The sequence below is a fragment of the Squalius cephalus genome (genome assembly GCF_949319135.1).
Source record: "Squalius cephalus genome assembly, chromosome: 6".
In the NCBI taxonomy this organism is placed as follows: domain Eukaryota; kingdom Metazoa; phylum Chordata; class Actinopteri; order Cypriniformes; family Leuciscidae; genus Squalius; species Squalius cephalus.
This window is the reverse complement of record NC_137127.1, coordinates 33,659,005-33,675,879: the sequence shown is the minus strand read 5'-3', so window position 1 is coordinate 33,675,879 and position 16,875 is coordinate 33,659,005. Positions and strand designations below refer to the sequence as shown.

The 16,875-nt window shown below is 37.3% G+C and overlaps 1 protein-coding gene across 6 annotated transcripts in view; it reads left to right on the top strand.

Moving 5' to 3' along the window:
* def8 (differentially expressed in FDCP 8 homolog) overlaps positions 1-16,875 on the top strand; it is a 120,317-nt gene that overhangs the window by 91,355 nt on the left and 12,087 nt on the right. For all 6 annotated transcript variants that reach the window (XR_013821522.1, XR_013821523.1, XM_079874231.1 and 3 more), the window contains 7 exons: positions 741-758; positions 894-1,043; positions 2,281-2,422; positions 4,992-5,156; positions 5,417-5,544; positions 10,131-10,244; positions 10,511-10,591. Coding sequence is in view for 4 of the 6 variants with exons in the window: in XM_079874231.1 (XP_079730357.1) it covers positions 741-758; positions 894-1,043; positions 2,281-2,422; positions 4,992-5,156; positions 5,417-5,544; positions 10,131-10,244; positions 10,511-10,591 (798 nt within the window). In the remaining 2 variants the exon portion in view is untranslated. The remainder of the gene's footprint in view (positions 1-740; positions 759-893; positions 1,044-2,280; positions 2,423-4,991; positions 5,157-5,416; positions 5,545-10,130; positions 10,245-10,510; positions 10,592-16,875) is intronic.

Below are 16,875 nucleotides of genomic sequence, written 5' to 3'. Positions count from 1 at the left end.
AGCTTATTTGGGTGGGTTTCTCCCATCCCCATACAATGTCACTTCTCTGTGTTTTACGGCCCTGACGAGAACGTCGGTCTCCTCGGCTATGAACCGCTCTTGGCGTGCGCCTGGCAAATCCGCCGTTATAATAGCAATCCGCCATGGAACAAGCGCGCCTGCTCTTAAAGGGAATGTGAGATGATGCTCTGATTGGTTTATTTCACGTTACGCCCAATCCACACCTATGAGTAATGTAGCTACTTCAGACCAACCCATTTTAGATTTGCATCGGGCGCAAGAGTCATTTATCCCGCCGGTATAATAGCAACAGCGTCTGAGATCCTCCCACAAAGTTACTTGCGTTTCGCGTTTGATACTTGCGTTTCAGATACATAACATATCTTTGTTCTGTTGTATTTGTTTTTGCTATCTTTTATAATGTATTTATTTGTTCTAATTTTATTAGTTTACTTGTTTTAATGATGTTTGAACTTTTTATTAGTCTTTTTACTACTTTTAGTAGTTTTTGTTGTGGTATAGAAAATAGAATCGAGAATTGGGAAATTTCACTGGTTTATAAAATGTTGTTGTCATAACAGATTGGGCCAGCAGAAAAAACTTTTAGCATTGATCGCTGCAGTAATACAGTATATTAAATCTTTATGTCCTTTTTGGAACTTGAAACCTGACTTTCACTGTATAGACAAAACAGGTGAAACTTTCTTCACAATATCTTTGTTTTGTTTTTTGTCATACAGGATTGGGACAACATGAAGGTAAATGGTGACAAAATTAAAATTTTTGGATAAACTATTCCTTCAAGCATTGAAACCTCTCATAAAGTAATTGTTTCAGAAAGAGTTGATCATACTATTTTTTTAAAGCACTAAAATGTGTGGATGTTTGCACAGGGTTCGTTTGTGCCGTCTGATGTAGAGCAGCTGAAACAGGCAATAGAGGAGTGCAAGAGACTGATCCTGGAACTGCCAGAACATTCTGAGAAACAGAAGGACACAGTGGTCAAACTAATCCACCTTCGGCTCAAACTACAGGAACTAAAGGTTTGCACGCAGAATATTGATTTAAAAAATAACCAGTCAATAAGTTCAAGTCAAAACTAAAGTTGAGCAAAATGTTTGTTGTCTCTACCATATTAAAATGTAAACATTAATTAAAATGTAATGTACACATGACTTTGTACATACTTATTATTTTACAATAATACAATGTAAGCATCCTAAAAATATGCAAATACATTAATATGGTACTATACACGTTACATTAGCTGCGTTTATATGGACCCTAATAATCCAATTTTGTAATCGGACTAGTAGCAGAGTCAGAATAAAAAAGTCGGTAACACTTTATTTTACAGTGTCCTTGTTACCTATGTTACATGCACTTACCATAGTAATAACAGTAAATTATGCATAATTACATGCAACTAACCCTCAACCAAATCTTAATCCTACCCTAACCCTATAGTAAGTACATGTAGTCACTTAATATTACTCAGTACATGTAACAGTACACACAGTAAATGTATAAATACACTGTAACAATGACACCTTAAAATATAGTGTAACCAAAAAGTCACATGTAACCACGTCAATCAGAATTAATGGGTCAAATCCAATAAAATTTTCATTCGGATTATAAGGGGTGGTTTAAACATTTTCTAATCCATTCGATTGGACATGTAAACACTTGATCAGATTGAAAACCGTAACTGTAACGTTCTACGCATATGCAATGATGTAGAAATGGCGTAATGACGTATGACGCACGGAATGAACTGTTGTTGTTGTTGTTGTTGAATGTAGTGTTACTGTCGTGTCAATCTAATATTCTCCTTTCATTCATCGTATGTAAAGTATTGCAAGACAACGTTGTCCCATGTCTTGCTTTGGACTCTCATACACAGATGCCTTGTTTTGGGTGCAAGAAGGGCCTTTTTACCACTTGATTAGCAGCACGGCACAAAGCTTTGTGTGCCTGTCATCTACCGGAAGGGACCTGAAATAGATAAATAAAAAGTCTGCTTATTAAAACAAAGAAAAGAAGCAGTGGTATGAGAGTGGTTAGTATGTGCCAACAGCGGGGAACTTTTTGCAGTATGCGCAAGTCATAACAACAATCCAATTTGAAGCTTACGACATTACACACATCAACCCTATCACAATCAAAACATGTTTGTGTTAATGAGAAATATAAATTCATTAAGTGTGTCCAAACTATTGGCTAGTAGTACATAAATTGTGTAATTCTGTGTTTTACTGTTGTGTTGGATTTGAACAGGACCCAGAGGAAGATGAGCCAAACCTGCAGGTTCTATTAGAACATCGCTTCTCAAAGGAGAAGAGCAAGAGTGTGAAGCAGACATGTGACAAGTGTAGCACCATCATATGGGGTCTCATTCAGACCTGGTATACCTGCACAGGTCAGACCATCTTAGCTGAACCTAATGCAAACAATTTTATGAAGAAGACACATGACTCAGTCATTATTATACTATCTTTCCAAACCAGAATATAAAAGAAAAAAATATTCCACAGCTCTTTTCCAGCTTAAAGTTCCCAGTATAAAGTACAATAGAACTATCATAAATATCTCCATATGAAAGTAGTCCATATGACTAGTCCGCTATATTTTAAGCCTTCTGATGCTATTTGTGTTCTACAAAGAACAGACAGAAATGTAAATGATTGTTTACTCATAATCGTTATCTTTTCCCCCTTGTATCTTGCCAGAAATCACATTTAGAATTTTAAAAATGGTGTATTGCCATATTGCGTTTTCATTCTTCAAACATTTTGATGTTTGCGTTCCACTGGGAAAAAAAATAGCACACAGGTTTGGAAAGGCAAGATGGTGTATAAATACTGAGAGACTTTTTTTAATGATGAGACATTTTTGGGTGGACCATTCCTTGATGTTTCAATCATGTGTATTTACTTAGTGTGATTTGTGGTACACTGTTCACAAAACCTTGGACAAATCTTGAGTGAAGTAATTCACACTTCAGGCTTTTTATTCTGACACTGGGCTGTGATGAATTATTATTTTAATTGCTTCAGCACATTCAGATCTTACTGCTTACTGCCTTCGCTGCGAGACTCTGGGATAGGCTTCAGCATATGGCGTTATATGTGTGCCTCAATCCTGAGCTAGTAATTGTAAGTTTTGAGCACAGAGAACTATATTTTGCAAGCACATTACATTATATTTTGAACAGAAATTAACAATCGCAAAAAAAAAATTCGTTTGAGCAAAGAAAAAACTATTCCGTGCTCAATAAATGTATTTGCTTGTTTGCTATTATCCATATTAACGTGCAATAATAACCCCTCTCACGCAGTTTACTCAGGTGCTCTCTCACAAACTTATTCTCTGCGCTCCTGTCAAGTCCCTCTCTCTCTCTCTCAACCTATTAATTCTGTGCGTGCTCAACTCTTGACACACACGCTCGCTCAACTTGCAACAGCGTTACAAGTGTGCCACAAAATCAACCAATCGGAAAATTAAAGGTCAATTGTGATTGGCTGTTGGTCTCCAATCAAATCGCTAGTAGAACCAAAACCCGTCTTGTAGAACTATCCATATATATCCATATCCATATATAATCCTTTATTATATGATATCTATGGAACTATCTACAGCATCCCGGAAGCTTACTGAAAAAAAAATCGAAAAAAATAACAGCGAGACTAATGGATTAAAACACATTTTGGTAAGTATTTTTTTTATTATTAACTTAAAAGTGCCTTGTTAGTTTTGTGTATTATAATGCTGTTGTGTTGTTTAACTTACAATATTATATCTCCTATTGTGACTAAATTATATTTTGACTTATCCTTTTCAAGCATTCTAACGCTAGCACAGCCGCAGACAATGTCATCAGAACAGCAACACCTAAATGTCACACCACTTTAGTCACAATAGGAGATATAATATTGTAAGTTAAACAACACAACAGCATTATAAATTATAAGCTGAATCTCTGGAGGAGTGTCATAATATTCCTCTGTCACATATAGCTGTCAATCACCTCACACAATGACCTCACTCTTAAAACTGACATTTTCCGAACAATTAAACAAAATTTGCCCTCCAACTACTAGGCTAATGTCTGTAATGTCTGTGATCTAAAGAAAACCACCATTATAATAATTATTTTAATTATTATTTTTGTGTATTATAATTTATAATACACAAAACTAACAAGGCACTTTTAAGTTAATAATAATAAAAAAATAAAATACTTACCAAAATGTGTTTTAATTCATTAGTCTCGCTGTAGTCAGTTATTTTATTCGATTTTTTTTTAGTAAGCTTCCGGGATGCTGTAGATAGTTCCATAGTTATCATATAATAAAGGATTATATATGGATACATGGATATCTATGGATAGTTCTACAAGACGGGCTTTGGTTCTACTAGCGATTTGATTGGAGACCAACAGCCAATCACAATTGACCTTTCATTTTCCGATTGGTTGATTTTGTGGCACACTTGTAACGCTGTTGCAAGTTGAGCGAGCGTGTGTGTCAAGAGTTGAGCGCGCACAGAATTAAGAGGTTGAGAGAGAGAGAGAGGGACTTGACAGGAGCGCAGAGAATAAGTTTGTGAGAGAGCACCTGAGTAAACTGCGTGAGAGGGGTTATTGTTGCACGTTAACATGGATAATAGCAAACAAGCAAATACATCTATTGAGCACGGAATTGTTTTTTCTTTGCTCAAACTTTTTTTTTTTTTTGCGATTGTTAATTTCTGTTCAAAATATAATGTGCTTGCAAAATATAGTTCTCTGTGCTCAAAACTTACAATTACTCGCTCAGGATTGAGGCACACATATAACGCCATACAGCATCCCCGCAACTCTACATAGGACAAGCATTTTGGAGAATGGATAAATGGATGGATTCAGATCTTACTGTGTGATTATGGGGAACAGAACTTAACATTTGGTTTCAAAACTATCATAAATTGCTTTCCATTTCTCATTCCAGGCTGTTATTACCGTTGCCATAGCAAGTGCATGAATCTTATCAACAAACCATGTGTGAGGTCAAAGGTCAGCCATCAGTCTGAGTATGAACTCAGCATCTGTCCTGAGGTCGGTTTGGACAAGCAAGACTACAGATGTGCTGAGTGCCGGACACCCATCTCTTTGCGTGAGGCTTTTTCCAAACATGCATCACGGCTTCTTTTGTTTTTCTGGCATTTATCTTTTTCTCTGATGACGACACGAATGTAAACATATTTTTAGTTTTTTGTTTGATGAACTCTTTATGTGGTTGTTGTCAGAAGTGTTAGATTCAGGGTTGTATGATTGCTTTAGAATAGGAAAAAATTGTGAGTTATAACTTGGATATTTAGACTTTACTTTTGGCACAGGAAGTAGTCTAATGTTGTGCTGTGTTGTGTTTTGTAGGGGGTGTTCCTAATGAGGCACGACAGTGTGATTATACGGGTCAGTATTACTGCAACAGCTGCCACTGGAATGACACAGCCATCGTTCCAGCTAGAGTCATACACAACTGGGAGTTTGAGCCCCGTAAGGTACACTAACATTTAATCTTAGTGGGAAAATATACTGAATCCAAGGGTGCTTCTCAATTCTTATTTGTGCATCCTCGTTACCTTTCCTCGCTTCCTTTCCTCGCGTCTCAGCTCCACCCCCTGTAGGAAGCGAGGGAAGGCTGCAAGGAAAGAAAAGGAGGACAGAGGAATCGAATGTAAGCTTTTTTTTATACATTGGAATACTTGATCACTTGAGCGTCACTTCACAGCGTCATCAGCAGCGCTCAAAGGATCGAGCGCTCAAGGAAATATGTGAGATGTGTGGTTTATATAAACTGCAAAGGTAAAGTATAAATTAAAATGATTATGACCGATGTGAAGGGGGAGGAGAATTGATACGTGCGTCACGTTTTAGTCGATAAAACTCTTCTGCATAGGATACACCTGTGTATCCTCGCTCATGACTCCTCAAGAAGCCTCATCACTCCTTGATCCTCGACTCCTCGCAGTGCAATTAGAGAATTGAGATATCCTTCAAGATGGCTGAGCTCGAACGGTTTCCGGGTCATAGGATGGAGGACGGAGGAGCGAGGAGATGAGGAGGGATATTGAGAAGCACCCTTAGAGTTATCTTGTTGCTACCTTCTAAGGCTGCATCTTGACTGAAATGGAAAGTGGCTATTATAAGTGGCTAATATGGAACACTCTACAAAGGCAGAAAATTTGAGACTTGACTCACTATTGATTTCAATAGAGTTTGCTTTAGCATTTTGCAAAGCTAACGGCACATTGCTATATTAAGTAGATATAGACCCAAAGCCAAATAAATTATTTGGAAAGGCATGAATAATGGGTTTAAAATGAGTAATGAATTCTACCAAATAATACAAAAAATACCTGTTAGGCTGTAGACATGTGCAGATATACGGTAGTACGATATATCACGATATATAACGATATATCACGATAATGAAAATGCACTTTATTGTTATCATAGGCACTTCAAAATACAGTGAATAGTTATTTATTGAGAATTATTCAGATTTTTAGAAGGCATTTTAAGAATACTTTTCTCATCAACCGGTTAAAATGCACAACACTGCTCTTTGTTGTATCGAGGCATGCTTACTCTGATGTAAACAAGCCCAACACAGACGAGAAGCATGGCGGAATGAGTGAAGGAGACGTGCTGAATGAAAATGCACATTCACTCTCTGGCAGCTGATGGCTCTTATGGAACTGCAGAAATGCAGCCGTTACCCCGGTAACCCTGTAAACAAAGCAGCAATGCTACTTTCTGTTTCTGAACAGTCTTTAAATGTTTTAAACAGCCTTTCAGATTGTTGTTTTCGTAGTGGTGTTCATCGCAGCACCAAATACTCAAAGATTAGATACTTAATAGGCTTGTCATGATTTCTGTCTTGTGTTCCCCTTGTCTTGTGTGAACTTTTATTTTATTTCCTGTTTTGCACCATGTTTCCTTTGTAGTTTGTTTTTTGTCACAGGCTGGTTGCAGCAGAGAAACAGGATCTAAGTGCAGCAGCTTTATTCAGAAAACAAACTCAAAACTTCACAAAACAGATGCTCAGGAACATGAACAGAACAACCAACTTAATGCAACGTAGAACTGACAAAGAACTGAAAGAAACAGAGCTTAAATAACAGCAACTGAGGAGCTAATTACCAAGACACACCTGAACAGAACTAACAATCAATTAGAAACCACAGTGACAAACGGAGAGAACTGAGCCAATTAACAGACTGAAAACCAACCTAGAAACAGACATGAGCAGAACTGATCAAAAACAAACTCTAAAGTGAACAAATAAACACAAACTGTAACAGTAGAGGCTGACGAGGGTGTGGCTTAGGAGAACAGGAAGCCTCCAGGGTGGCGCCGACAGTTCAGGGGTTTCAGTTCAGATAATTGATAATTTATCAGTTCAGTTCAGATAATTGATGCCAATTATCTGTAATGATTCCTGTCTTGTTTTCCCCTTGTCTTGTGTGGACTAATGTTATTTCCTGTTTTGCACCATGTTTTGTAGTCCTTTGTAGTTTTTCTTGTTGATTAGTTCCTGATTGTTCCCAGCTGTGTCTTGTTTGCAGCCTTTCTAAAATCTTGCTAATCATTTATTCTTTTGTGATAAAATCATTTCTGACGAGGAGAGACTCAGAGATAACAGAGAGGATCCAAATGCAGACAATTTAATGAAATAATAATTAAATTAGGGCTGTCAAGCGATTACTTTATTTAATCTAAATAATTACATATGCCGATTAATTAATCGAATTAATCGCAAATTAATCACACATCAAATTTGGCTAAGAAATTACCCCCAAAAGATAATTTGAAGTCATTGTGTTAAATGAAAAAAGCATTATATAGACATTACAAAAAGGAGCTTTAGAAAGAAATATTTTATTTGATTCAACTTACACAAAGTTTTAGGCTACAGGGCCATGTTTTTTTCAGAAGCTGCATCTGAATTGATACATTTACAGATCAATATAAACAGTTTGTCCTGGGACTCAAGATTTTGCAGAAGGTGGGGTGTAGGGTATAGTTTGGGGTTTGGTATTTAGCATTGTGCAGGAAATCAGCAATTTGATTGACAAGACCAGTGGAATTTTTAGACTAGTCCCGTTTTGTAGCTCCCACTTTGGAGATCTCCAGGCTGCAGCTATACCCTTCTTGATTTTTCAGTGACTTCAATGCAGGTTACATTGTTACATAACGCTGAATCTGACGCTTCACTTCATAGAGATTTATGCATTGAACAGCACTGACACCCATCATGTGAAATCCCCTTAACCGTTGAAAGAATGCTATGACAAAGATATTACATTAGCAGACATGGCAAACAGAATTTTATTTTATTTTTTTACAAATTTATGAATTGACCTAGTGAATGAAAGCTATATAACAAAGGAAAGTGATCGCACTTTTTTCATTTTGCACAGTTTAACCCTCTGGGGACGGATTGGGCGGTACCACCCAAAATGGCATACTTTTACAAATGTGTAATTATCTTAAAAACTATTAATGATAGAGAGATGTGGTCTTTTTTTGCCGTCTTCCTCAGACTCCGCTGAAAACAGTGGTATATGGTATATACACTTCCTTGTTGCGCAATACCACTGCGTATAAGGCCAATGAAATCGATGTTGTTAGGAATATTCCACGCGCAAAGACCAATGGAAAAGTTGCCGCTGGGAGGAATATTTTTCTTACCCAATCAGAGGAAGGTTACCATGACGTATTCTAGCTAATCAGAGGACTCTGTAGCTTTGCAAGGTGTGGGACTATAGTAAGTGATATGACGCAAACAGTGTCGAGTGGAGAAGGAGACAGAGAGCGAACGGAGCGGAGAATTACACACACAGATTTATGAGAGAGACAGAACGATTATAATATTTATATATATATATAGCATATTAGCAATTATAGCATTATTATTTTATTGTTTTAGCATTTTTATGATGGCAAGCAGTAAAAGATTTACCTCAGAACAAGCTCTGGAACAATATTAACAGTTACTGGAAAGTGACGAGGAGAAATTCGAATCACTGGCATGAGAAAAAACGCCTGGGACTGTTTGTATATAAAGTTAATTATTTAATTGTTCTTTACACTTTTGATTAAACAATTACAAATGTCTGTCAAGCAAAGGGTTTGAAAAATATATTTTTTGTTCAAAAACTGTTCACTATTGTTGTGTAAGGTGTGATTTTCAGTAATAAATGACTAAAATAAAATTTTCGTTTTTGAAATTATCTAGTTTATTGTATTTTTTTTACTCATACTTCCTTTATAAACACATTACATGCATTCTTATGTTAGCTTAGGGTCTTCTGAATCCATAGATACCAAACACATGGTGTTCCATCTCCATTACATATGGTTTGTTAGCCCAAATGTAAAAATAGAGAAAACGGACCAAAAAGGGCTTAGGCCCCAGAGGGTTAATTGCACTTGGCAATTATGTTATGTATGCAAAGATGTTTGTCATGTTAAAACTGAAACCACACACACTTAGTCTGTCTATCTAATAATACTTTTAATAATCTCAATAATACACTAATATGGCACTGATTGTATTTTCATATTAGTAACAGAGACTGTCAACTTGAGATTTGAATCCATGGCAGAAGAAGGTAGTTACGCACACAAGGTTTTTTTAAGATTTAAAAAAGTGTTAAGACACTTAAGCACAGCTGTGATTGCCTCATGCCTATGACCAGATATATATATAGAAGAGTTCAGATGCAAAAGCCTCTAAGTGCCATCTGAATTTTTTTTCTAGAATGATCATTTTTATCAAGCTCGTATATTTAAGTTCAGTAGTTTCACTTAAATGACAATTAATAGGTAATTTTCATTGCCATTTAAGTGAAATTACTGAATTTAAATATACAAGCTTGATAAAAAATGATCATTCTAGAAGAAAATTTCAGATGGCACTTAGAGGCTTTTGCATCTGAACTCTTCATATATATGTACATATTTATGTACATATATATATATATGTATGTGTGTGTATATCCATCCAAAGTGCTGTCCTTTCGCTATTTTTCAGTTTGGTAAAAACCTCTGATTTTGGTTTGTGTATTGATGTGTTCAGGTGTGTCGTTCATCCATGCGCTATCTTGCTCTGATGATGTCAAGGCCTGTGCTCAGACTGAAAGAGATCAACCCTCTGCTCTTTAACTTTGTGGAGGAGCTGGTGGAGATCAGAGTGAGTATCCACAAAACAACTGGTAAAATATCCACACCTCCCCACCCCACCTCAAAATAGTGATTTTTCACCTGTTCAAGTTCTAAGGTTTTGACTTTCTTGACTGTAACCAACAATTTAATCATGCAACTTTTTTTAAATTATGACGCTGTAAACCTATTTGTTTGTTTAATTTATGAAGTATATGAGCAGAATATTTGCTGAACATAAACATCATTCAATAAAAAGCAATCTAAAGTAATTTTCTGATAATTCTTGCACTGCAGAAATTACGTCAAGATATCTTGCTAATGAAGCCATATTTCATCACCTGCAAGGAGGCCATGGAGGCCCGACTCCTATTGCACGTAAGTGATTAATAGGGCTGTTGTCAAGACCAGATTTGTCAAGTCCAAGACAAGTCCAAGACCAGGACTAGTCGAGTCCAAGTCAAGACCAAGTCCAAAGAGGTTCGAGTCCAAGACAAGACCGAGTCCAAAAAGGTTGAGTCCAAGTCAAGACTGAGTCCAGGACAGGAGAAAAAAAAAAGTCTTATGCATGACATTATCAAGACAATCATTTTGGGCTATTATTTGTTGATCTAAAAACAAAAACAGTGTCAAAGAGCCTAATCTATTTTCAAAAATATAGCCTATAGAAATTAAATCATTACGTAATAATGAAATAATGAATGATTTTAATTTTATTTAAAATAATTGACTAATTCAAAGAACAACAAAAAAATTATTATATAGGCTAGGCCTAAAGGCGCACACACACACTCTAGAGATGCGATCGGGTGGATGACGTGACGAAAAAAAATATTTTAATTAAATTCGGGCGGGTGCCGGTTGAACCAATCAAATGAAAAATGTTTGCCACTAAGCGAACCTGCAAGCTGAGCCCAGCTGTCAGTACTATTGGAGGAGGCCGCCCATTAATTAACGTTAGATGTGCAAGGCAAGCAGGCAAGTTTTCGGGTTGTTATGGACAATTAAAAATGTGAATATTCACGTTGCACTAGCGGTGGACTTTCAAGCTGTATCTCAGTGGGCGGTCTCTACCAACCAGGATGAAAGGTCCTTTTCTATTGGTCACCCTGGATCGAAGTGACAGGTTGACCACGCCCACTTCGTTTTCCGCTGCTGTGTCTGAGAGAAGAGCGTGCGAACTTGTAACATGGCGAGCAACAGGTCCTTTACTGATTTAATATCATAAACTCAGTGGCAAGTGAACTGAATTATTCACTTGTTATGCTCCCCCATTTAAATACTCAATGTTGGCTAAACCAGTGAAGTCGGGCCAAAGGGTCGGGTTTTGGTAATCATGTCTGATCTGCCATAACTTCCGGATCATTTCATTAGACTACTCGGAACCGTCATTCTGCTTGCAGCAGAAAAGAAGTTACATTGACTTTTAACAATATTAGGCTTAAAAATTATAATGATAATATAGGTACATAAAATACATTTATAAATATAAATTACTTCACAGGTTTTCTTTTGTTAATGATATATAGATTAAATTGTTTTACATGCACTTATCTAGCAAGACAGGTTTTAGATATTTTTCCCAGCAGTTTTTAACTTTTTGCTGTTATGTAAGTGCATTTAAACTTTTTCATATTCATATTTAATCTTAAGTAGAGATTTAAATAATGCTGACTATCAGAAAAGAATCCGGCTGTTGCTTAGTGTGACTTGCTACTGTTAGCTGCCGGTTTATATGTCATGTGCACGATGGCGGTATCCTCACAACTATGTTCCTTTTTAGAAAGAAATGATATCTGCGAGGATTTTCAGTCAGGATTTAGACCATACCATAGTACTGAGACTGCTCTCATTAGAGTTACAAATGATTTGCTCTTCTCATCCGATCGTGGTTGTATCTCGCTATTAGTGTTACTCGATCTTAGTGCTGCATACACCTAGCATACACATAACACATTATAGGCTTCTATAATTCAATGTTAGGCTGCATAGTTTAGGTCAGCCGGAACCGGGAACACTTCCCATAAATCCTGATGTACTCGTTACATCATAAGAAGAATGGCATCTACGCTAATATTAGTCTCTCTGTTTATCCCGAGGTTTACCGCAGTCCGCCGGATCCAGGCTGTATCCAGATCCGATGAAGAACCTGCGCCTGGACGCGACGACAACGTAGTCCTGAAGTGTCAACTAGTCTCTCCCCTGTGAAGACCTCCCTCCCCTCCCTTTATCTCTCTACAGATAAAGCGTTGTCGGGATAATTCCGGTTTGCGTGGAAGCAATAAAAATTCTGTATTATAAATTTAAGGCCAGACAAGTAGTTTGTTGAGGGTTGGCTTGTAGGGAAGGACTACCTGCGTGCATATATTCACATCTGCGCACATATATTCAAACGTGCATACTATAGACTGAACTCGTAATACGCATGTGCACGCCATCAGCGTTCTCACGGGTTCGCGTTTTTGAAGTTTGCGCAGAAAGAACTTGAGTTTTCTGTTAAAACAGTGTTGTGTTAGCGGCCCCTAAGCTAATAACTCATGATCGTTGCGACGGAAGTGAATCAATCAAAACTAACTTTAGCTGGACAATAACTTTATTCTAGAGCTGCTATAAAGCCAAAACAATCTCTGTTACTTTCATTTCCTATTATCAATGTAAAGCCGCTTTGGAACAAAACATTGTTAAAAGCGCTATATAAATGAAGATGACTTGACTTAAAACCAATTTTTGTATAGGCTACTATTGGTGGCTCAGGCTGCTAGCTATGCTGTTGTGTTGGCTAATAAAATCTATTCTGCGGTAAAACTAAAAGACTGGTTTAGCCAAGTATTTAAATGGGAGAGCATAAGAAGAGAATAATTCAGTTCACTTGTCACTGAGTTTGTGATTGTAACACAGTTCGTTATTGTGGGAAGAAGGAGGCGAACGTTCAAATACTTTAATTAATAAATGAACAAATACAAAACGAAAGTAAAGGCAGCAGTCCCTCATGGACGACTGCTGTCACACATAATAAAACAAAACAAAACACAAAACTCCAGGCCTGTCCTCTCTCCATCTTCACTGTCATCGCTCCTCTTATGCTTCCGCTCCTCCGTGAGAGACATGAGACCGGTGCGTCACACAGGTGTCGCTCTCATCAGTAATCACGCCACCGGCCTCGTCCTGCTCGCCACAGTGATATTAAATCAGTCATCTGCACGGCAGCAGCGGGAAACATAGTGGGTGTGGTTAACCTGTCACTTCGATCCAGGGTGACCAATAGAAAAGGGTCTTCCATCCTGGTTGGTAGAGACCGCCCACTGAGACACAGCAGAACTTTACAACTTGCAAGCAACAGATTTAGACCCGCACGAGACAGCAGAAAAGATAGCAAAATTTGTGCATTTGTGATGAAAAGTGTTCGAAATGCACAAAGTAAAATAAAGGTTTTCAAAGATTTACATGCACTGCAAATAATTGTATCTACTTCTTTATTTTTGAGCCTTAAGAAGACTTTTTTGCAATCTTTTAATTTTTTTAATTACAAAATAATTAGTTTTACTCTCAAATGCAGAATGTTTGATTGAATAAAAAATACACAAAGGAAACTCCATAGGTCTTCACAGAGGAAAGACTAGTTGACACTTCAGGACTGCGTTGTCATCGCGTCCAGGCGCAGGCATATACAATATTATTATCTAGCCTACAATATAATATGAAGTGTGTCTTCCCTGAAACGTTTTATTTTATTACCTAAACGAGAGAGACCCGGCATGCGTCAGCAAGGGAGTAAAAGATGAAACAACACATGTACCTTTCAAACGTTTTTATTTGTCACAAATATTAAACTAGAGGCTACATTTTGTGACCTAACTATGATGTTGGTTTGAGAAGCCACATGTTGTAGTGCTGCCTACTAGGCTATTGTCTTATCACTCCTAATACTCCCATGCAGAGCTTAATTCATGTAACCTATTAGAAAACTAATCTATCTCTCACATGGTGCAGTTGTCTGCTACTCGAGAAAACACGTTGTGATACGTCCACTCCATAACATGTGAAAATCTATAGTTATAGCGCCACTTGGCGGTCAAGAGCAGAAATGGATTTCCCGTCGCAACTGCGGTGGTATAACCTTGGCGGCAAAAAACACATTCTGGTTGAGTAACATCAGTACATTGTGTTTATACACTGATCAGTCTCTGAGATCCTCAAACCAAGGACTATTAGTGGTTGTTTGTATGTGTTTATCTGTATACTATGTTATGTACAGCACATTGTCAACAGCTGTTGATGTAATTGTGCTCTATAAATAACATTGGTGTTAATTTAGGTTACACTTTATTTTAAGGTGTCCTTGTATAGAGTAATTGAGGAGTAATAATAATTAACAACATATACTTAGGAGTTAGGGTTAAGCCTTGTTTATACTTTCGCCTGGCTCCGCAGCGCGAGTCTCCGCAGACTGCGCGGGCACCTCCCCAAACGGACGAGGTGTTTATACTCGACGCGCTCGCCGTTTTACTATTCTGTGAAAAGACAGGGGGCGACTCAAGTAATTGTCCTCTTAACCATCAGGAATCAATGGTGAGAAGAAGGAAGGTCCACACGTGGCAATGTTTATTTTAGTACATCACCACCAATACCACACTACAAAAAGAATCGTGTAAAATCCAGTAAATCCTGAGATTATTACTTGTTTTTATATCCACATATTTTGTTCTAATGTCACATGTATGTAGGCTATACAACTAAATTAACGATCTCTTATGGGATCAATATCCTGTCTAAAGTATTGCAGCCACAGATCAAAAAATAATAAGCGTGAATCAAAAAATTTAAAATACGTAAAAATATATTGCACAAACTGAAAAAAATAATGCAAAATGATCAGAATAGCAAACAACGTGGTCACGGATCAAAATATAATAACCGTGAATCAAGAAATAACAAGCATGAATAAAAACTTTAAACACATTTAAAAGTATTATATACGCTTGTGCTGTTTTTCTCTACGCTCTTCTTTCTATGTTCTGCGCTTGCTTTCACAAATGTTGCAGTTCGAATTTCATGTAAATTAGGGTGGGCTTAAGCAACACCATTGGTCCACTAGTTCTAGATTGACAGCTCCTCCTCTAGCCAATCAATCGAAGAGGGGAGTCAACGTCACACCAATGTGGCTACTGATGCTTACCTATACAGGGGAAGATGACCATCAACTCAGCTGGCAAAAATCTTTCCGTGGCAGGACACCTTTAAACTGCATGTGTGCCTGCAACTCAACCTGTTGCCGGTATATAAGTCTACCTGGCAATATGTTATCGTTAAATTCGTCATCCTAACGACGATCTGTCACAGTCGTGCCTGTCTGATGATCCATCATTCACCTCTAATGCACTTACCTCTGGACCTGGCACCGTGAGCGTCGATCTTCTCTGAGCAACACAACAGTGTTTCATCAAAGAATTGCCGATTTGAACGAGAAGTTTGAACGAATAACTTGCTCGTAAAAACAGTAACTTGCCACCACCTACTGGCCGTTTTACTTTCATATTTAATCAATAACAAGGATGGGCAATGTCGGTCCTGGGTGCTGAGTTTAGCTCCTCCAATCCTAATCAAACACACCTGAACCAGCTAATCATCGTCTTTAGGATAATTAATACTACAGACAGGTGAGGTTTTTATCAGAGTTGACGCTAAATTCTGCAGGACAGCGGCAATCCAGAAACAACGTTACCTATCCCTGATGGAGATGTTACTGTATTCAAATTTGAAGCTATATTTAAAACATTAATCCTAAAGTAATATGCAATTATGTAGCTATGTAAATAAACACAATAAGTATGTAATAAATCACTGTATATTAAATCCAACTTGTTTCTGTATATCTTCTCTGTAACACAATCATTTTCAATAATCTTTTGTCAAATTTGGCGTAGTTAATAAAAAAGGTAGGCAATGCGTAGCGGTGACAGGTCAAAGTCCTAAAGTCTTCAGACAATGGCCGTTTTTAACTTAGTTTTTGCAAAGAATTGTAGCGTTTCATAACTGCAGGATGTTTCACTTACAGCAGCCTTAGCATATTGACATCATGAGCCAATTAATATTGTTTAACACCAATTACCAGTGTGCACATTAACATTCTCATGTATCTCAAAAAAGATGAATTTAATTATTTATGTCCAGAGTTCAGATAGCTTTACTGCTTGAAAGTCTTTGTAAAGTTGAATTAAACTGTTGTCTTCCCCTGTATAAGTAAGCATCAGTAGCCACGAGTCGCATTGGTGTGACGTCAACTCCCCTCTTCGATTGATTGGCTAGAGGAGTAGCTGTCAATCTAGAACTAGTGGACCAATGGTGACACTTAAGCCCGCCATAATTTACATGAAACTCGAACTGCAACATTTGGGAAAGCAAGCGCAGAACATAGAAAGAAGAGCGAAGAGAAAAACAGCACAAGCGTACAAAAGAGTAAAATATGAGCAGAAAATGCAAGAGAGCACAAAGTACAGAGTAATAAAACCAAGGAAAACATACTTTTTAAGAAAGCATGACAATAAGTTTAAGTTTTGTGCAAAATAACTTTTAATGCATTTAAAGTTTTTATTCATGCTTGTTATTTCTTGATTCACGCTTATTATATTTTGATCCGTGACCACGTTGTTTGCTATTCTGAT